Here is a 22,703-nt window from a genome sequence, read left to right as displayed (position 1 = left end):
AAATAAATAAATAAATAAATAAATAAATAAATAATACTGGAAGCAACTTTACAGCACTTAACAAATCTGGCGGATAATCCCTGCTTTCAGAGTAGTCTTCAGTTACTGGTTCAAATTCCAAAGGAAAACATTAAAAATTAAAATTCTTTCATTTCTTCCTCCTTTGCTGTGTGGCCTTAGCAGTCTGTGAAGCATTGCTAATCTAGAGTCTTAATACAAAAGTCAATAAGATTATCTTCAGACAGGTACGCAAAAGGCTTCCCATGCAAAGGTAAATTGTATGTGACATTGTGCAAATAAGTGACTTATTAACTTTTAAAAAAACCACACATCCACCTGCTTGAACTGGATCCAGAGTAAAAATCCACATCAGACACCAGCAAACGCTTGGAGTGAGGAAGCATATGCTTATGGGCAGGTGAGAAGAAGCTAATTCTTTTGCCAGCATGGTGAGGAAAAGGTATTCTTCTGACGACTCAGATGTCGTTTACAAAAGTCAACCAAGCCTCCCAAAGTTAAGTGATGAGCCATCTCCTCTCAGCCCTGCAGAAAGTACCGGGTCAGTGTTTATAAGGTATGTTATATAACTTAGGTTGTTCTCTCTTTTTCCTTCAATCTTGTCCTAAGTATTTTAATGTAATTCCAACACTGTGGATTTCTATCTATATTTTTCAAAAAGGACACCAAAAGACACGGTTGAAGATTTTGTTTCACCTTGCTTTTATTCAGAATTTACCAAAAGCTGCAAACTTAGGAGAAATAGAAAGAGATGTTTTTTTAAAAAAATAAATAAAGGCAATGCAAAATCAGAACAGAACTGAATGATGGATAAATAAGAAAAGCAATATAGAGTGGAAGTCAACTGATACATTTACTGTATTTTTAAAACCAGTATAGGCCTGTTCTCCTTTACCAAACTTATGTTGCTTCATATACGGTACATAATGCATTGATTGTCCATAGATATACTGTATACAATACAATACTTGAAATAAGGCATGACAGCTGGCAGACCTTAGTTTACATCTGAGGCCTGCAAGTTTGGCTGATCTGGGAATTTCATATGTACTCTGAATCTCCCATACACTGAGCCACCAAATGATCACCAATATCTCCACAAGTCATAAAAAAATCAGCTGTATAATGAAAAACATCCAAAGAGTTCTTTACTTTTATTTTTATTAGATTTTACCCCGCCCCCCCTAGACAAAGTCTACTCGGGGCGGCTTACATAAATAATAAAACACAACAGTATATTAAAGATAATAAAATCCTTCAAAGCTCAAAAACTTAACACTTATTTCTAAATATATTGCCAAGATGGAATAGTTAAAGGAACAGAAAAAATCAGTTAATTGACTGGAGGGAAGGCCTGCCTGAAGAGCCAGGTTTTTAAATGGCTTTTTAAAACACCCAGCGAGGGAGCCAAACGGATTCGGTGCCACTGCCGAGAAGGCCCGGTTTCTTGTTCTTTCTTTCCAGGCCTCTCTCAGCGTTAGGCCCCTCAGCCGTCCCTGCTGGCTATGATGAGTGATTCGGGTAGACCTAGGTGGGAGAAGACAGTCTGCCAAGTATTGAGGTCCCAAACCGTTTAGGGCTTTGTACGTCATCATTAGCACTTTGAAATCAGTGCGGAAATGGATGCAGAGCAGCCGGGGGGGGGCGGTATGCTGATATTTCCTCACCCCACTAAATTGTCTCCCAGAGGGTTCTAAGACTGATTTCACCCCTGGTTAGACAAGGCACGTGCTGCCTGTGTGTTCTATTTTAGCACAGCAAAGGGGCTTCTCCTGCTATGCACCATCAAAATCAGCAGCCATGGCACCCATAAACCAAGAGTGGGACCCATGTGCCTCCTACGGGCTGCATCTTGCTCTCCTCTTCTCTCTCCAGCACACATGTATAACCTGTAATGCTAGCCCAGTTTAATTACTTACTCTTTTTCTGAACAAAGCAGACAGACACAGTTTCACAGCATCACAGACACTTCTTGAAACCCTATAGCTGACTGAAATGGGTACCTAACGAATCTGGGAAGGTAGAGCAAAAAGGTCTGCACAGTTTCATATATTTGCTACGTAAGCAACATTGAAATATGGGATCAGCATTCTAATTCGTAGTATTATGCAAGGCTATCAAAGTTCTTTGAATTGGCTTACACAACACTTCACACTGGCACAGTGAAATGAGTCCAGAATGTTAAAATAAATGCAGTTAGAACTGAAAAATGATCGATAAATAGCCAGGTAGAATTTGGCATCATAGCCTATCTTGGTTTTCCATAAATGACCATTCAAAAATTGTTAACTTTCCTCCTTTGTTCACTTTCTCTGCTCAAGGAAATATCCTTTGTTCTTCGTTCTTTTTCTTCTGCAATGCAAAGTCAGCCATGAGGGTTTTTCCACCTTGAGTGATTGCTTCAGATCCACAGCTATACACTCACTTTTCTCCCCTGCAGCACTTTGCTAACATAATTCCTAGAAATCTCTATACATACCACCTGTGAAATATACTTGAATATCATCACAAAGTAGATCTATTAAGTACTAGCTAAACAAGAGCAGGGACATGGTGGCACTGCGGGCTAAACTGCAGAAGGCTTTGTGTGCTGCAGGGTCAGAAGACCAGCAGTTGTAAGATCGAATCCACGCGACGGAGTGAGCTCCCGTCGCTTTGTCCCAGCTCCTCGCCAGCCTAGCAGTTCGAAAGCATGCAAATGCGAGTAGATAAACAGGTTAACAGGTACCACCTCGGTGGGAAGGTAAACAGTGTTCCGTGTATAGCCGCACTGGCCACGTGACAACAGAAAACTGTCTTCGGAGAAACGCTGGCTCTACGGCTTGGAAACGGGGATGAGCACCGCCCCCTAGAGTTGGACATGACTGACTAAATGTCAAGGGGAACCTTAAAAAAAAAACAAGAGCATCTTCATCATAGAGGGGGACGTGCTTTTCCATAGTACTTTCACAGTGCCCCCTTAAGCCGCAGGAAAGAAGCATTTAATACCAGCACCACTCTTTCCTTGTTTCTAGCCTCTTGAATACCATGCAAAGTGAGAATGGAGATTCTGTAGCAGCTGGAACTTTTTGCCAGACTTGGGACTACAGCAGGGGTGCCAAAATGTGGTTCTGAAGCCATCTGTGCCTTTTCCAAACTGTTTCTGTAGGCCACAGCTAAACAGATCCTTAAGTCCCCCAAGCAAAAAAAATAAAAATCCTTCCAGCAAAATATACATACAGTATATTGGAATTTGCTCTTTAAATAGGTTGCCTCCCCTCCTGCACAGTTTAACATCCATCTTCAAAACAAGAAATGGATTTCCAGTCACTTTTAGTTTCATTCTTTTCAAATTTTGGTAATTTTAGTGGTCTGTGTATCCTTGTAGCTGATTCCAGGAACTGAAAACTGGCCATCAAAGGTGCCCACCTCTGAACCACAGCTTGTTAGTGCCGGAACTTGCCCAGCACAGGCAAGCAGACATGGATAAAACTCCAGAAAATGTTTTATTCATGCTTAACCTTTCTTATAAGATTAGAAAATTGCACAGAGTGTCATCTGAAATCATACACTTAGCGATTGTGTTGTAACTGACATCGGAAAGATGGGGGATGTGAGAAAGAATGTCGAGTTTTGTCCCCAAATTTATTTTCTTCTTTCCTAATAGATAGTGCAGATTTTACATGGCTGTTTTGACCTTACCAGAGGAGATTTCTTGCAAGGGTGCAATCATTTATACAAGTGCACACCTTGACATGTCTCCATGATGATGAAGTATCTGTAACTTGAGGGTGTAGATGGAATCAATCTCGAATTACTGTGATGTAACAAGAAAGATTTGTCTGGATTGTGCCCCACTGTAGCAAGTTGTAGAAATCTCTATATGAAAATGGATAGTGCTACAATCTGATATACAGTACTTGCTGTAAAGTCATTGTAAGTCTCCTGCTGAGGAAGGCATTCAGGAGGCGGTGTGTGTGGCTTCTTCCCCATCTTTTATTACTTGGATTTTGGTTTTAAAACATGGTAAACAGTGAATTTCCAGAAGATACTCTTGAAAATATAGAGACTAGAGATGGGGATATTCATATCTGTATATGAATACAAATATCCCCACACAGCTAGACTTAAAGAGGGGCTGCCCCCTGCGGCCAGCCCATCCACCCACTCGTCCAGTGGTGGTGACAGCATCGGTCATCCTTCGAATTGCCCCCCGAACTCCGCTCTCTTCCTGCTCACCTGACCACTCCCTTTACAGTTATACCAAACACACACATATGATTTTCTACATGAATCTTCTATGGCAACACAAGGCAAACGGAGCCTTCTAAGTGTTTTTTGGCCTGCAGCTCCATTTGCTCCTAATCAGCATAAACAATGTGAAATAGCATGGGAATTGCAATCTAGAAACATGTGGTTGGCCTCTCCCTTCCTCTCAGTCTGCAATGCAATTTTTAAGTTTGGACTCCAAGGGATCTTGTTCCCAAAGCTTTCCAGAGTTGTTTGATTTCCATAATGCCAGCAATTCCACCAGCTATTTTCTCCCCAGGTCAGACAGTTGTGAAAAATGCAGAATCCCTGGCAGAAAAATAACAGCCAATGCAATGCAGAAATATACTTGACAAAAGTACAGCATTTCTTATGGGTTTTTTAGTTCTTATAGAGGAAACTAAAGTATAGTGGAATATAACATTTTCAGTCTTATAATTACAAAATGTTTTATTCTAGAAACAACAAACCCTGAAGAAACGACCAGGCTCTAATACTGAGTCAAGCTATAGCCCAAGCAATTAAAGGCTATAATGTAAAGTCTGGCCAAATAATATCACACAAACTTCACAGAAAGCCTATCAACATAACCATCATTCAGATCTGATTGACTGATTTATTGGTGTTTATTTTGCCTTTCTCCCCTTGTAGGGACCCAAGGCAGCATGTAAAAATATTTCTAACCACAGTAAATTAAAAAACTTACCAATTAAAATTCAGAACTATAATATAAAAATATTTTAAAACATTATTTAAAAACTATTTTAAAAGATTTTTTTAGAATCTCTCCATCTCTGTTACCTGCTGACTCCCCAAAAACCTCTCTAAGGAGGTAGGATTTTAGCTGTTACCAAAAGGAGAGGAAGAGAGAGGCCAACCACGCCTCTTGAGAAAAGGACCTCCATAATCTAAGAGCAAACCACAGGAAAAAACCCTCTCTCAAATCTTCACCAGAGGTGCTTGTAAAAGTAGTGGGACTGAGAGAAAGTACTCCTCTGAAGATCTTAAAACTTGGGGAGGGGCTCACACATGGTCTTTCAGATATCCTGGACCTTAGCCATAAAATCTTCAAATTCTCTGACTCTATCTCTGACCCTAATATGGCAAATAGGAAAGCCAATTAGCATTGCATACACCTGGGAGGCAGGAAAGTTTTAAGGGTCGGATCATACTTCTGCACTATTAGAGAGCAGGCCAGGTAGGTGGGGCTCGCCAGCCATGGAAGGCAGCCCATCTAGGAGAAGGAAAACTCCAGTTTCAAACCTCCACTGCCTTGTGGCTATATCCGCTCATGGAAAAGGCTTCAGGAGTTAACCTAGAGGAAAAATCCGGAGCTGTAGTCCCGAAGGCAGTTCATGTCATTCTGCCAACTCCTGTGATGTTGCTGGAACCAGTTGTATTGGCTCTTGCCTTTCCATTGGACCATTTCAGCAACATGGAGAGGGGGGATTTGCTGCTTGGGTAACAGCCTATCCTCCATACTACTTTACCCAGGCTTCATGCTCTGGAGAGGACACTTCTCGATATAGAGCATTTTACCATAGTCTCTCGAGACTGAATGATGCCTATGATGAGCCATAAAGAGCATTAAATGTAATAACCAGCACTTTGAATAGGGCCTGGAAACAAACCAGCAGCCAATGGAGCTACTGTAATGGGGGGGGCAGGGTGTCACACATTCCCAACAACAGTCTGGCTGTAGTGTTTTGCACCAGTTGAAGTTTCTAGACTGTCTTCAGATTCAGCCCCATGCAGAGTATATAACAATAATCCAAACAGGAGGTAACTAAGGCATGCGTCACCATAGCCAAGTCAGGCCTCTCAAAGAACAGGCACAGCTGATGCACTAGTTTTAATTGGACACTGCCACTGGCCACTACTGAAATGCACCAATTACACACCTGAGTTTTCAGGAGAGGTGTAATCCCATTCAGCACAGGTTGAGTTTGCCTTTTGACTGACCAGGACCATTTCTGCCTTGCCTGAATTAAGCTTCAATTTGTTCAGCTTCCCAGTCCATCATCAACCTCAGGCATTGTTTTAGGACAGAGACAGGATTTAAATGGAAAGGATCTATGCTCCAACTACAGATGCTGAAGAAAAAGAAGAAACAGAAAGCTTTTTCTGCAAGTGCTCAGAATAATCAAAGCACGACCAAAAACTTTTGAAGAACTGGTCTTAGGAGTTAGAAATGAAGCAGGACAGCAACACATAGAATTTTGTGAAACCAGAAATTTGTTTATTGCAAACATGTGCGTTAAGCAACAAAAACATGATTATAAGCATAAATGTAATTATAAGATCAATGTAGAAAACAAAGCAGAAGCAGAAGATGGGATATGTCTGTCTGCAAAAACAAGGCTAGGAACAGGTTATGGCACAGAACATGAATACCAAAATTTATAATAAAATAGAAGAAAATGGGAATGATGTTGATGCTAACATATAATTTAAGTAAGATTCCTGAATAATTTAAACACCATGTAAAGAACAGATTTGCATTACAAAACTCAACTGAACATAAAGCAGAAGAACTGTGGACTGCAGTAAAAATATTATTAGGGGAGAATGTAAGAAGATTATTCCTGTAGTCAATAGGAAAGAAAATTCTTGATGGATGCCTGATAAAACTCATAAACATGTTGATGACAGATGAGAAACAAAAGTAAAAGAGGACCAGCTTCCTAAATGCAGCTTATCAGCAATTAGTGTGTATGGGCAAAGAAAACTGCTATAATAAGAATTACAAAGAAATAGAAATATTTACAAAGAAAAGAGAAGGGAACAAAACAACAACAACAACAAACAAGCGATGTCTGCCTTAAGAACCCAGAAATCAAAGATATGTTTAAATCATGATTAGGCCTAATTAAAGATAAGCATGAGTTCTGTATATATTGTTTAACTGATACAAAATAAAGAGAATATGGAGACATTAGTACTGAAGAAATGTACAGAAGACATGAAAGGATAGCTGGTTCTTTATAAGAAGGATTCTTTGGTGAAGAACGTAGAATTTTAGAAAGTGAAGAAAAGCTTTTCTCAAAGCAATTCAAAGAAATAAATCAGCAATAATAGTTGGGATACAAGTAGAGAAATCTAACACTGGAAAGAATGAATCTGTCAATATTGAGGAGATAAAAGCAATAGCTACAGAAGAACTAAGTAGCTTTAATGCTAACAAACAAGAAATCCAGATTGTTACAGATTTTTCTATACCTTGGTCCAATAATCAAAACAAATGGAGACTGCAGCCAAGGAATTGGAAAAAGAGTAAGAGTCAGAAGAACAGCCCTGAAAGAACTAGGAAATATCCTTAATAGCAAAGATGTGTCACTAGAGATCAAGGCCAAAATCGTCCATATCGTAGTATTACTGATTATTATGAATAGATATGAAAGCTGGACAAGCTGAAGAAAACCTGGAGAATAACCAATTCATCCAAAATGCAGCATTGAAGGAGATCTCTCCAAACACTATGACCCATAAGAAAGACAAATAAGTACGTGTTAGATCAAATTGAGCCTAAATGCTCACTCAAAGCTAAAATGGCTAAACTTGAAGTCATTTTATTTTGGACATACTATGAGAAGACGAGACTCATAGGAAAAATAATGATACTAGTAAAAGTTAAAGCCAACAGGAAAAGATGGATTGAATCAACTACTGCCTTTTGTTTGTAAGACTTAAGCAGGGCTATTAGTGATAAAGCCTTTTGAAGATTATTAATTCATGGGATTGCCACGTGTAAGACACCACAACATGACAACATTTCTTATAGTTGTTCTGATGTACTGCTAAAAGTAATAAAAGGAAAAGTGTATTTCTGCTATTCAAATAGATATTTTTCAAAATAATATTCTAAAAATTGATCTTTCAGTAATTTACAGTGGGGCTTTCAGGCTGGACAATATCCATGTCACTATTAGATGTGTTATATAAGTAATCTGAGGCAGTAAATAGATGAAGGGCTGAAAACTCACAAGTAGGTGCCGAAGTGGGGAGAGGAGGGAGAGAAAGTATTCATTTCTCATGCATATTTGATTAGGAGCGCTGAGGAGATATGAGTAAGTCAAGAATCTTCCAGCTCTCCTATGACAAGCCTGATATTTTAAAAGTTGTAAAAGCAAGACAGATTAATTATCTGCAACTGTTGCCTTCAAGCAGTATCTGTTCAGTGGCATACTTTGACTAGCATAGAATTATGTTTTGCCATCTTCTAGAACCAGGGCCTAGAACCACCTCCTCCCCTTACTCTCAAAGGAAAAAAAAAGCATTGGTGGCTTTCCTTTCAAGCATGCCTTGAGAGGTAAGACGAACACTGTTCCTTCCTGCATCTTCTGATCAGTGCCTTCATATTAGTCATAAAAGTAACCCACATCAGGAAAAACAGTGCCTGCAGCATGGATAGAGGAGGATGGTGTCATTATGCGCATGATCATGCAGAGAACTCTAGTTGCAGGTAAGTAACCCGCCTTTTTCCTCAAATGGCCTCTGTGTCAGGAAATCCAGAGAACCAACGTACCCAAACTAGCAAATTGGCATTAGCAGCTGGAAAGGTCTGGAGATAATATTCAGTATTACTCTTAGAGTCAGGCAAGAAAACAGGAAAAGCAGTTTAAATGGAAATTAGAGAAATGTTAGAAGAACGAACACACATGGATGTTTTCTTTTTATTTTTAAACTTTTTCTTGGCACAGGCAGAGATATGGCGAATTAAACAGCAGAGTGGCATTGCAAAAGTAGAAAGTATCAGGTACTCTGTTTCAAACAAAATGGGACAAAGGTTGCAGGTAGCTATATGTTCAAGTAGTTTCCATATCAGCTAGATAAGAAACGAGGGCATATACCAAAGAGGACATTGTATTTATAGGATATCACAAGTACCACAAGCTTGGAAGAAATTTTTTTTACTGATGTGTCAGCAAAAAATGAATGTGAGAGGAGCAGACTAAAAAAGCAAGGTTCATACACACATACGTGTACACACAAGAAGTATGTTCAAAGAATGTGTGGGAAGAATTGAGGTAGTGCTCGTGACTCCATTTTCACTGCTCAGTGCATCCACTGTTCACATCAACAGATCACATCTAATCCCTTTCCCTCCATTAATCTGAAATGTTTGTTTCAAGGCAAGGCAAAAGAGCTTCTGGCTAGGGCAGTAGCAGTCTGGAGAGTCAGCCATGCTATTTGTTCCCCACTCTTTTTTTAAACCGCCAAAGCTGGATTCAACGGGGAGTTCCATTCTGCCTGATGACTGCCTCTTTGTTCTGCCCTGTGGCGGCTGCAGAAACACACAGATGCTCCGATTCAGCCCGGTTTTACATATTTGTCCAAAGACAATTCATGTTCCTAATAGTTATAGCTGTATTTTCCTACAAAAGCAGCAAGAGGTGGACATGTGCACTCAAAACAAGGGGCTCACCTCTCAATTGCCTGACTCTCAGAATTACCTGAGGGAAAAGCACTTTTTATGTGAGCAAATGCATTTATCTGTTAGCATCTGTGTAGCTCTTTAAACTGTTGCAGGCCCTGAGCCAAAAATCTTCAACCTGTAAGCTGACAGATTTCAAGACTATTATATGTTTTGGACGTTAGCACACGTGCTAATGATCTCAAGGATTGACTACTGTAATGCTCTCTATGTGGGGCTTCTCTTGAGGCTGACCTGGAAGGTGCAGTAGGTGTCGAATGTGGTTGCCAGGCCGGCGTTGAGTGTAAATAAATTCAGTCCACATCTCCCCAGTCTTGGCTTGCCTGCACTGATTTTCTGTGCCGTCTGGGCTGGGTTCAAGGTTCTTACCTATAAAGCTCTCCACAATTTGGGACTTCACTAATTGTCAGAGCACCTTTCTCTAAGAACATCAACCCGTGCCACCCAATCCACTCAGGCTATGCTCCTATAACTTGACACTCTGAGAGAGGCCATCCACAAGAAATCAGGCCTTCTTGTTTATGGCACCAGACCTTTTGAATGGGCTCCCAGTTAAGTTGTGCCTGGCCCCCTCCCTCCTCACCTTTAAGAGGATACTAAAAACGAGAGTGTTTGAAGAAGCTTTTAGGGGCATCCTCAGTTAAATATTTGCTTAGATTCTCACCAATGTCTTACCATTGTTTTGACCTACTTAGTTTTCACGTTGTTGCATTCTTACTTCTTGTTTTAATTATTTTGTTTTTATTTGATGATTGGTTATATTTGTTTGTCACATCATATATATACTGATTTTTTAAAAATGTAAACCACCTGGAGTAGAACCCAGCACTAACTGAGCAGTACATAGGTCCATGAAAATAAATAAAATGTTTTCCTTTAAGAATATTTGGTCTACAATCCCATTTATGCTTATATCTTGGTAAATTAATACAGAATTGACCTGATAGTGACTGGAGGAACTTAAAGTATAGTGTTTGTAAAACTAGACGAAGATGGTCTGGACCTTGTAACTATGGTTTCCCATTTCTAAATAAGTTTCATAATATTAACTATTTCAATCCCACCTATTGTCTAAGCACATTTTTATCTATTCCCTCACATTGTATTAACATAGTTTTACAGTTTATAGTTTTCTGGAGAGGGGAGATGTTATTAGAAGACCTTATAACCACCTTTGTATTCACTTAGCTGTTTTAAAAATAAACAGATATATTAGCCTACCAGTCAGCTAACAATATTCACAATAATCTATGTGACAATCAAGATCTGTCCAACTTCAAAACAATCCCAGGGTCGCTGTTCAGATTATTATGGCAGGAAGGACAGGTATTTATTTACAGAGGAAGCCTATTAATGTTCACTTATCATTTAACTCCACTGCTTTCAATGGCTAAAATCCTCTTGCATAAATTATGTGAACATAAAGGAAATGATGTAACCTGCAGCAGCAGACTGCATTTAATTAAATAGTCACCATGTTGACTCTTCACTGGATAAATGTAATCTCTTTATACACAAGCTGGGTAAGTAACCCAGAATGAAGTAGGGACTCTTTAAACAGCAATCTAATTCACAAAATAATCCAGAAAACAGCCCTTTTTAAAGTATTGAATGAATTAGATTGTCACTAATTAAAGAGTCCCTGCTTTGCTTGCAGGTCATATGTGAAACCAACCAATGAGATAACATGTAAGCAATGAAGAATCAAAGAATGAACTCTTTACTGAGAGACAATCTGCTGTTGCAGGTTACAGCTCTTCCCTTATGCCAGCATAATTTATTCATACACATTTTTGCCAATGTTCCTAAGGCAATGGGGTTGCAAAAGCATGTATATTCTGCAGCTTCATCTCCTGGATTTTTTAGGCCACTGCTTCATAAAACATAGGTGTATAGTGCTGGGGGGGGCTATTTACTTTCCTTATGCTGCAAGAGCCTGCACTGATTCTAAAATCAATAAATCAATCTTTATTGAGCAGTCAAAGACCCAACAAAATGATTCAAAAAGTAGCTGATTTCCAAAGAAATGTTTCTGTTTGTCTAATTTGCTTATTATAGAAACGTTTAGCTCAGGACTAGGCAGAAGCCGGAAAGGAACAGAATGGGCTGGCATGAACACTTGTTAATAAAACTGATCCCAAAACTAGTGAGATGTGATGGGTACACTTCAGAACAATATTTTAGAAATCAAACCCATCAAATAGTACTCTTTCAAATATTACCTTTAAGTGCCCCCAGACTAGTTGAAATAGAACAGAATGAGCTGGAACAGTCACTTCCAAGTAGGATAAATGAACCTAATTCATGATTCATTTGACTAAATGAGACTGATATAGCAAACCACAAAACATCACTGGGAACAGCATTACTGTACCAGGTCCTGGCAGAAAATTCATCTTGTGAAATGGAGTGGCAATTAATGAGTAGAGGAACACTGCACCCAACAGAGTAGAAGAGATTGATGTAACAAGTCTCAAAACATCCTCAGGAACCAGCCTAGTTTTAGCACCTTATTTTTATTATTCAATTCTTTTTTAAAAAATAAATAATAAATATGAGATATTGTACTGTACTTCTGTATCTATGATTGAAATGCCAGGAAATGGACCCATATTGCTGCACAATATCATGTCCACATTGCCAACAGGAAAAAGGGTGCCAAACATTACATAGCAAGGGGCAGCCTGAGTGTTGAAGACACCCATGTCAGTAGCCAAGATGGTCTACAGCAGTGGTCCCCAACCTTGGGCCTCCAGATGTTCTTGGACTACAACTCCCCAAAGCCTTCACCTCTGTTGTCCAGGATTTCTGGGAACTGAAGTCCAGGAACATCTGGAGGCACAAGCTTGGGGAACCACTGGTCTACAGGATACTCTCTTGTGCATAGTACCATCTCTTCTAGCCACTTTGATTATTTCTTGGCTCAAAGCAATAGATATGCAGAGAATTAGTTGAAAAACAGCCCTGACAATTGTTTGTGTTTGGGAAAGAAGTGATTATTAACTGATGAAAAAAGTTTCCCCCTGCTTGGTGTCTCTTTGTGAATGAAGACGTGCCCACTCTGGCCCACTGCGTTCCGTTCTGGCTTTTACCTAGTCCTTCGTATCTCTGTCTTATTTGCTAGACTTCTTTTTTATTACTCTAATTTCTATTTGGTTCAGGCATGCTATATTTTAAAAATAATTTAATAAATTCATCAGTGTGATGATTTTAGAAATAACATGTTTAATACAACAATTTTACTATGATGTGTACCCTTATTTTTCTTTCAGAGATGCCTGTTAAGCTTCGTTGTTTTCATGTAGCATCAAGTCTTTTCCAACTTACTGTATGTCAGCACTGTGAATTAATAACCTCCAAATGGTCATGTCAATAATAGTTCTGCTCAGGTTGTGCAAACAAAAAACCACACCTTCCTTTATGGAATCAATCCATCTCATATTTGGACTTCCTCTTTTCCTGCTGCCTTCATCTTTTCCCAGCCTTCTTATCTTTTCCAGTGTATCTTACAATTTTCATAGTACATCCAAAGTAAAGTAGCCTCGATTTATTTATTTTAGATATTCAGGTTGGATTTGGTCTAAAACCCACTTATTTGTCCTTCTGGCAGTTCGAGTTATCTGCAGAACTCTCCTCCAGCACCACATTTCAAATAAACAATTTCTGTCTTTTTAGCTTCCTTCATTATCCAGCTTGCTCATCTAGAAATATATTTTGTCTCTTTTGTGCCCGCCCACCCCCCGGGTTTCTTTTCTGGAGCTGGCATTGTACAAAATGCAGATATATAAACATATTTTACCACAATGTATATTATTCTAATCATATTTTATACTAAGATAAGCATCATAGAATACATCTGATGTGCCCAAATGTACACATTTGTCAATGTATTTGAACTAAAAACTACATGCACATTCTCAGATGTGCAAAGTCCAAAAGCTTTCTTTCTTTCTTCAGTTTGTACTATAGGCTTAGAGATATGGACACAGTCAGCTCACATCAAAATCAACTGCTATTTTAACCCTTCAAGTATTGTTATAAAAGATACTGTTTTTTAACTCAGAGTCTGTTTCCACGAGTGTTAGAAAGTTTGAAGGACAGGCTAGGGTTTATTATCTTCTGCTATTTCTGACATGCTCAAAAGTTCAGAGAAATGAGATAAGATTCCACCTCTCAAGTTCTGAAATTATTTGGGATTGTAATACAGTGGGATGTAAAGGGAACAAATCCAAATTAACACGGAAAACTATGTTAAAATGATAGAATGGAAGGAACCAATGGGGTTGGCTCATCACTAGAGAGCTGCTGGTGGTTGATCATGGCTAGAATGTCACACCAAGGGGACATGCAATTTTGTTAATCATCTAGATGGATTTTTAAGGTGTGGATTGCTAGAATGAATAGTGTAGTTCAACTGTATTGCATTTGCTTTTCAAAGAGAGGTTTTACTGCATCCATAATACATAGGCTATTAAGGCTACATAATAATACAGCTACTATTGAGCCTCATACTTGCGTAACAAGATCTTACCACACAATAAAAGCTTAACAGTTTGAGAAGATTTTCCATCCAGACTGACAACTGCTCAGTTTCCTATTTATCTTTTATAAGACTCTATGGGCTTGAAATATAAGGTCACCTTAAAACATTAATGGTTAAATGTTAAGAAGGTCAGTTGACTCCACAAAAAGCTAGGTTATAGTAAATACCCTCCCATTCCCCTATTGACTGTACTGATGGCACAATCCTACGCTAAGGTGCTAGCGCAAGATTTTAAGAGCTCCTCTGCGTCTTTAAAAATTATGCAGAAAGAAAACAATTATTCTTTCTCATTAAGAAGCAAAACTAGAAGGTCCAAGATGAGCAGCCCTGGTGGGTAAACAGGAACAGGTTCATTTTTATAGCTGAAGCCTGAATTAGCAATTAGGACAGATTAATTTGGGGCACAGACACACTTCCCAGTTGCATCACGTATTTCTTTTCCCTCAATCCCGGTTTTTCCGCCTTGGATTTCCCCAGTATTATTGCAAGAAAAAATAGGTTAGGTTTTTAGAGATCTCATTATTTCACAACAAACACTTTGTGTAAACAGTTCTTGGGTTTCCACTCATGTCAGTTCATATTTATTGCTAAAATAGTCTGAGCTTTTGATGGCAATATCCTGTGCCATCTTCATCAGGGAAGGCAAGATACAAAAAAAACAAAGCTAACCTTAAATATCTCCAGATACAATCACTGGGTGAACATTCAGAGCAAACGCAGGCAACTGAGTTGATGTCTTGCCTTCCCTGACGAAGACAACACAGGATATTGCCATCAAAAGCTCTATTTTTAACAATAAACATGAACTGACATGACTGGAAACTTGTGGACTGTTTACACAAAGTTTCCATTTTGTTAAAAAATGACAATTAATGCAGAACATCTGATGAAGTACAACAATCAAACTCAAGTTAAATAAAGCTTGTTGGAGTCTTACAAAGGAAAAAATGTGAGAAATACTATAAATTTATGGTGGGTGATTTTTTTTCCCCCATTGATCACATGACACAACAGGAAATACAAACCAGACTGGAATCTCATAGCCCCAGTCTGTAGCTTTTTGTCCCCACAAGAGACCTTTCTATTTTTAAAAAGTCAGAATCTTTTGCTTTAGTTTAAAGTTTCTTCCTTTTTTAAACAGCTTTTTCTCGGACAAAGCTCCAGGTTTTTTTCTTTGTTTGGTCTTTCGTTTAATGTTTATTTATTGTTTATTATTGAATTTTAGTTTATGACGTTGATGTTTTCATTGTAAACTGCTCAGAGTAGCAGTCTGGCCACTATACGGGCAAGGTAAAAAATTAAATAAATAAATAAATCTACATCTTAGTGAGCTCTGCTGGGCAGCAAGATTAAGATCAGGAAATAAGAGGTTGAGGAAAGAAAGTGTTCTGTGGCCATTTACTGTATACTGAAGAGAATCCAATGTCCTTGTGTGGCTTCACAGTACAATAACATGAATTAATTCACATCATCCTTTCTGTGCAGTCACACTCATTATCTTTATAGTGTCATAAGAATCTTCCTTATAGAAGCAATGAAAAGAAAATCTTAAAAATCCAATTAGTCGGACATGACTAAACGACTAAATAACAACATAATAATCATGAACAAAAAATAGAGGAGAAAAACAAAGGTGGGAAAAACAGCTTTCTCCCATAAGAAAGAACTCAAAGAGAAATTTAAGCCAGCATTGTTGTTGTTGTTGGTCGTTAAGTCATGTCCGACTCTTTGTGACCCCATGGACCAGAGCACGCCAGGACCTCCTCTCTTCCACTGCCTCCCGGAGTTGGGTCAAATTCATATTGGTAGCTTCGATGACACTGTCCAACCATCTCATCCTCTGTCGTCCCCTTCTCCTCTTGCCTTCACTCTTTCCCAACATCAGGGTCTTCTCCAGGGAGATTTCTCTTCTCATGAGATAGCCAAAATACTGAAGCCTCAGCTTCAGGATCTGTCCTTCCAGTGAGCACTCAGGGTTGATTTCCTTCAGAATTGATAGGTTTGTTCTCTTTGCAGTCCAGGGGACTCTCAAGAGTCTCCTCCAGCACCACATTTCAAAAGCATCAATTCTTTAGCGGTCAGCCTACTTTATGGTCCAGCTCTCACTTCCATACATCGCGACGGGGAAAACCATAGCTTTGACTATGCGAACCTTTGTCGGCAAGGTGATGTCTCTGCTTTTTAAAATGCTGTCTAGGTTTGTCATTGCTTTCCTCCCAAGAAGCAGGTGTCTTTTAATTTTGTGGCTGCTGTCACCATCTGCAGTGATCATGGAGCCCAAGAAAGTAAAATCTGTCACTGCCTCCATATCTTCCCCTTCTATTTGCCAGGAGGTGATGGGAACAGTTGATGTTGAGTTTCAAACCATTTTTTGCACTCTCCTCTTTCACCCTCATTAAGGTTCTTTAATTTCTCCTCACTTTCTGCCATCAGAGTGGCATCATCTGCATATCTGAAGTTATTTCTTCCGACAATCTTAATTCCAGTTTGGGATTCATCCAGTCCTGCCTTTCACATGATGTATTCTGCATATAAGTTAAATAAGTAGAGAGACAATATACTGTACATCCTTGTCGTACTCCTTTCCCAATTTTGAACCAATCAGTTGTTCCATATCCAGTTCTAACTGTTGCTTCCCGTCCCACATATAGATTTCTCAGGAGATAGATAAGGTGGTCCGGGACTAACATTTCTTTAAGAACCTGCCATAGTTTGCTGTGGCCCACACAGTCAAAGGCTTTTGCATAGTCAATGAAGCAGAAGTAGATGTTTTTCTGGAACTCTCTGGCTTTCTCCACAATCCAGCACATGTTAGCAATTTGGTCTCAAGGTCCTCTGCCCCTTCAAAATCCAGCTTGTACTTCTGGGAGTTCTCGGTCCACATACTGCCAAAGCCTACCTTGTAGGATTTTAAGCATAACTTTATTAGTATGTGAAATGGGTGCAATTGTATGGTAGTTGGAGCATTCTTTGGCACTGCCCTGGGATTGGGATGTAGACTGATCTTTTCTAATCCTCTGGCCACTGCTGAGTTTTCCATACTTGCTGGCATATTGAGTGTAGCACCTTAATAGCATCATCTTTTAAGACCTTAAAGAGTTCAACTGGAATGCCATCACCTCCATTGGCCTTGTTGTTAGCCGACATTAGCAATGCTGAAAGTTCAACAAGGAAATATATTATCCAATTGGGATAAAATTAAAAGAAGATTAAAACAATATGCTAAATAACTATACACAAGAAATGAAAGGAAGACAACAAATTCCCTTAAAGAAGATTCCTTTGATGAACAACTCGGAATCTTAGAAAGCAAAGTAAAAGCTTTACTCGAAGAAAATGGAACAAATAAATCCCCAGAAGCAGATGAGATTCCCATAGAGTTGTGTCAAGCTACAGAGACTAAATCTATCCTAACAAGGATACACCAACAAATATGACACAAAACGATGAGATACTAGAAATGTTCAGTATGGCTTCTGGTCCCAAAGAAAGGAGAAACCAAAGAATGAAGGAAGTATAGGACCACTGCATTAATTTCCAATGAAAGCAAAGAAAATTAAAATTTAAAAACAAATACTTTTGTTATATATGGAACGAGGAATGTCAGATATTCAAGCTAGATTCAGAAAAGGAAGAGGCACTAGGGATAGTGCAAATATATGTTGGCAACTGAAGTATACCAAATAATTTAATTTTTATTTATTTATTTTATTCTATTTATATCCCGCCTATCTGGTCAATTAAGAAAACTTTTAAGAAAAAAAGATATACTAAAACGAATAGGCTTGCCACAATAGGCATTTTCCTGATGCTCAACATATACTTTCTACAAGAAACTGCCATTAGAACACAATATGGAAAAACAAAATGGTTTCCAATTGGCAAGGTGCCAAAGAAGGGTATGTTTTATTGTTCAGTCAATTTGATCTGTATGGAGCCAGTATGTGTTCATCCAGAATAGGCCTGAGTTTTGGAAGGGCAGCTGCGAAAGAACTAAGGGGGAAAGACCTCAAATGAAAGGATATGTCAAGAGAAACTAGGTCACGGTCATCTATACATACTGTGTTATTCCAGATTGCTTTGTATGGATGTGACTTGTAAAGAAAGATAAGAAAAAAAATCAGATCATTCAAAATGTTACTACCTCTTGTATTCAGTGTGCTTTATTTTTATGATGATTTATTGGAAGGTAAATATGGACTTAATTTGTAAAACAGATTACTGAGGCATGTTATTTCTGTGAAAGTCAGGAGAACTTGAGTGCGCCATATCTTCCTGAGGAAAGAATCGTCAGAGAGGAAGGGACCTGCATTAAGAAAACCACCAGACAAGAGGGAGTTAAGACAGAAGTATGCCTAAATGAAGAGGGGAACAAAAGGGAGGAGGAGCAATGGGTGGAGGTGTGGGAAGAAGATATAAAGAGGGAAGAAAAAGCAGGGGAGTTTCAGGTTACAACGGATAGAGAGTGACGAGAGAGGGAAAAAGGGGGAGCGGAGAAAGTGAAGAGTCTGTTAGATGACTTCCCAAACTTGAAAGTCGGTGGACTGCTGCCTGATCCTGAACCCTCACGGGGAGGAGTGGTTATCCAGGAGACAACAGAATGGACGGTGGTGGTTTACCACCATGGCCAGGGTCCTTGGAGGAAGGTGGTTCGGACGGATGCCACGTTCAACAAACCACCACCAGAGGGAGATTGGGCACGACACCCTTGTTGCGGCACTCTATGCGCGGTGAGGAGTACCCCCCTCAGGAAGCCTACGGACAAGGAGCAATTTGGTCCGGCTCCCCGGTTTTGAGTAACAAATATTCTGTTAATCAATATGGCAGGTGGAGAAGCAGTTTAATGGTTGGGACTGTTCTGAACCCATAGAAGTTGTTGTTGACACTCTGTTGTTAAGGGTTAATAAAGAAAATTTTGTTCCAAGAAACCAGCCCCTGTCTTTTCCTGCATATCTCAGCGAACCGCCAAAAGTGACTAATGAACCTTTTGACAATTTCTGAGGAAAGTTCATTGTTGGAAAGAAAATAGGCTAATCCTTAGGAAGGTGCATTCACCTCAACATCTATATTGACTGAAAGGCCAAGGAAATGTGGACAAATGCCTTCTGGGTGTAGTGTGATGTGGGATCTCTGGCTTGTAGTTGTGCAGACTGAGATTGCTACATTGGAAGCAACTGAATGTGAGTTCCCCTTCTGCAACTTCTAGAAATGGAGTAAAAATAAAGATGGTCTATTTCTCATCTGTGTATCCTGTGTTCATCAAGTTTTTTCTGTCATATTCTGCATTAATCTGCATTTTAAAAAAAACTCCACAGAAATTTCCATTTGAATAGTGCATTTCTTCTCAAAATACACATATCTAAATTTCTTTTGATAATGTTTTTAAGCTTGGAAAATTGAAAAGTGTGAAAGCTGGTGGCTACGTATATTCCAGAACATGCTGCAGTTCAAGAGGCATGGATTAGGTCAGTTCATTCAAGAAATTACCATGATTAAACTCCTTAAACATCTGTATTTTATTTTTGAGTTTAATTGCTTTTCTGAGTAATGTCCTCACAAAGTAGCATTCAAACAAGTACATAATCAGATAATTGTGGGCAGCTATAGTAGCAAGCATAGAGAATACTTTGTGATACTGCTTTGAACACCAGAATTAATTATGAATTCAGCTGAAAGCTGCATGAAATGTGTTTATTTGTTTTGCTCTTCTTTTAAACAACTGCACTGAAGGCTGAGCTGCCTATTAATAGGAAGGAGTTTCATAGTGTTAATGAAATTGAAAGCACTGTTATGGTTGCTGTTTTGGATTAAATGACCCACAAGCAAGCAGCATGATAGCTATCTAAAGGGGAGGACCCCCACATAAAAGTGTGATCATGTGAATTCCTCTGGAAAGTCATATGGTGGTTCTGTGTGATGTTGTGCTCACACTCACTGCTTTCAAGAAGTGAGTGAAGACATCGTTTTATAATTTTTTAAAAACCATTCAAGTATGTCTGGCAATAATTTTAACTTTCTTGTTCATATACTATGCTACATTAATGGTTCTATGGTTAAATCTGTTTCCTATTCAATTTTTTTGTTCTGTTTGGAGGCTTCCTTGAGTGCTGTCCTTTCCAAATTTAGATCTCCACATGGTGAAAGTTAGGAAGGAGGGGAATTATCCTGTTTCCTCTAAACACACCCAGGATTCTGAAAGCCAATGAATATCTTGAATGTTTTACTTGTGGTTTCTGTATTTCATTCTGTGTTTCACTTTTTCCATATGTCTGAAGAAGAGGAATTGATCTACGAAAACTTGTGAAAATATAAATTAGACATGTAATCATTTACTACTTCTGCTAATGAATCCTAAAATCATATTTACCCTTTTTGCAGCCACATCACAGTTGGCTCATATTCAGCTTGTGATCTACAATTCCAATACCCTTGATTGACAGATTAGTTGATTGGTGGAAGCATGGATATTGGGGCGGGGCTAAAAGAAAGCCCCCATGTGCAGACAGGACTGTAGTAGTAGTTCCTCAGAGCAATATCCATGCACTTATCACTTTAAAGTAATGCCATTTCAGCTTTTAAAAAATTCTTCTCTACCTTCTGTCTGTGTGTGTGTGTGTGTGTGTGTGCGCGCGCGCGCGCGCGCTTGTGTCCGTATGTTTACACTTGATGTCTGGTTACCTGGGCGAGTTTTCTTCTTGCCACTTCCTCGTTCCCATATTAAACATTCAGCAGACCTTTTGTGTCAAGTATCCAAGAGAGAAGACCTGAGGAGGCCACATCCTGCATGAATAATTGAGACTGTGTAAATAGCCAAGCCCCTCGATGTCATACATATATGATCATGATCCGTTTGCCTTGGAACCCTCTTATCCCCACCTGCCCCTCCATTTCTTGTATGGCTGAGTTGCAACTGGCACTTCCTATATACGAAGCATGCCCAAATCGTATTACAATAGCTTCCTTCATCTTTATAATTTTTTTTTCAAACCAGCAAGCTTTCCCGGCTTCAAAAGGAGCCATTGTTGGGAGTATTTTCACGTGCTTGTGTAATCCATTTCCTCTCCGAGGAGCTCGTTGAACAGGTTTCCAAAGGTGTTTTTTTTTTTTTTTCCCTCTCCCTCCTTCTTCCTAGTTTGTGGCTGGAGAAGAAGGATGCCTCTTCCTTCCCGGGTTTTTCCCCTCCCTTCCCCTCAGTCGCTTCAGCCACGAAGAAGGCCAGGCAACAATACCAGTTGAGACTTGCTCGGGTTAGTTCGAGACCACATCGACTCAGGGGGGGTTGGGGGTGGGAGAGAGTTTGAAAGGGAAAAAAAAAAAGAACGAGAAGGAGGAAGAAGCGGCAGTCCTGTGCTCTAAGGTTGCCAAGCCGTGTCCTGTGACAGGAAGCAAGGCGAAAAAGCTGGAAAAAAAAAGCTTGGAGGGAGTCCTGGGCAAAGATTGCTAGGAGCGGGAGAAGACTCGGCAAAGCCAGGCAGTCTAGGGTGTTGTTTTTTTCTCCCTCCGCTTCCGATAGTGCTAATGACTGAAGTACAACTTGAGGGGGAAGAGCTAAAGCCTGTCAGAGTCACCAGCAAAAAGGAAAAAAGTGCCTTAACCCAGTAAGTATCTTTTGGTCCGCAGGAGCTCGGTTTTGACCTGCTTGTCAGAGCGACCACAGAGCGAAGGAAGTCAAGCGCCTTGTGAGAGGGGACAAAAGTTGGGCTGAAAAATTCTCCCGCGCTTTTCTCTCGGCTGTTTGTTGCGAGGGGGAGAATCGTGTTCTCGCTTCGTTCGACTTTTGCAAACTCCGGGGCGCTGTTCCGACGCTCATGTGAGGCAAGCGTGCCGTGTGAAGGGCTGAGATGGTCACGGGGGGACCTTTTTCGTTTGACAGTCCAGTCTGGCCATTGGCGTAGTTCGAAAGGTGGCAGACAAGGGTTAGAGAGACAGAGGTCTTGTTATCTTCTGTCAATATAATACAGTATAATAAACTAGGTTGTAATCTCCGCTGAAAGAGTCACATGAGTTAAGTGGTGTGATCTCTGTAATGATGACAGGGGTACTGGTTTCTAGTAGGATGATGTAAACCTTCCATTCTACAAAGTTTGGTTCAGTCTCATTCTCACATGTGTGTCCAGAAATTAGCAGCTGCTTTTTACAGTACTTGATCGTTTTTAGCTGAATGTGTGAAGTGGCTCCCTCAAAATCATTGTGTCAGAGCGGATACCAGGCAGTAGAAAAGCTGGCAAGAAACTTGATTTGTGGTTTCTGCTTTAAACTTGCAAATCCTTACCTGAGATTGTAACTCAATGATGACACCTATGCTCTCTTCCTTAATCTGTTGTCCTCATATGGCTATGTAGTCCAGAGATTGGGATCATATTGGATTGTATACCTCATTGTGAGGATTTGTTTCATTGTCAGTAATTCCCAACTGGTAAAGCTAGAACTGGTTTGGGTTAGGTTATTATGTTGTGGTCT

General features: G+C 39.6%; 1 protein-coding gene across 3 annotated transcripts in view; it reads left to right on the top strand.

The window, feature by feature from the left end:
* The first annotated feature begins 382 nt into the window (after positions 1-382).
* Positions 383-22,703, top strand: part of GRAMD2B (GRAM domain containing 2B) — a 69,379-nt gene continuing 47,058 nt past the window's right edge. For 2 of the 3 annotated variants that reach the window (XM_020790679.3, XM_078386221.1), the window contains exon 1: positions 3,295-21,841. In XM_020790679.3, the coding sequence (XP_020646338.3) occupies positions 21,762-21,841 (80 nt within the window). In that variant the 5' untranslated portion in view covers positions 3,295-21,761. Of the gene's footprint in view, positions 575-3,294; positions 21,842-22,703 lie in introns of those variants that run through there. The other variant, XM_072992402.2, reaches the window with a different exon arrangement.

Source organism: Pogona vitticeps, chromosome 2 (genome assembly GCF_051106095.1).
Source record: "Pogona vitticeps strain Pit_001003342236 chromosome 2, PviZW2.1, whole genome shotgun sequence".
Lineage (NCBI taxonomy): Eukaryota > Metazoa > Chordata > Lepidosauria > Squamata > Agamidae > Pogona > Pogona vitticeps.
The sequence above is the reverse complement of the archived record's forward strand: the minus strand, read 5'-3'. Positions and strand labels throughout refer to the sequence as shown.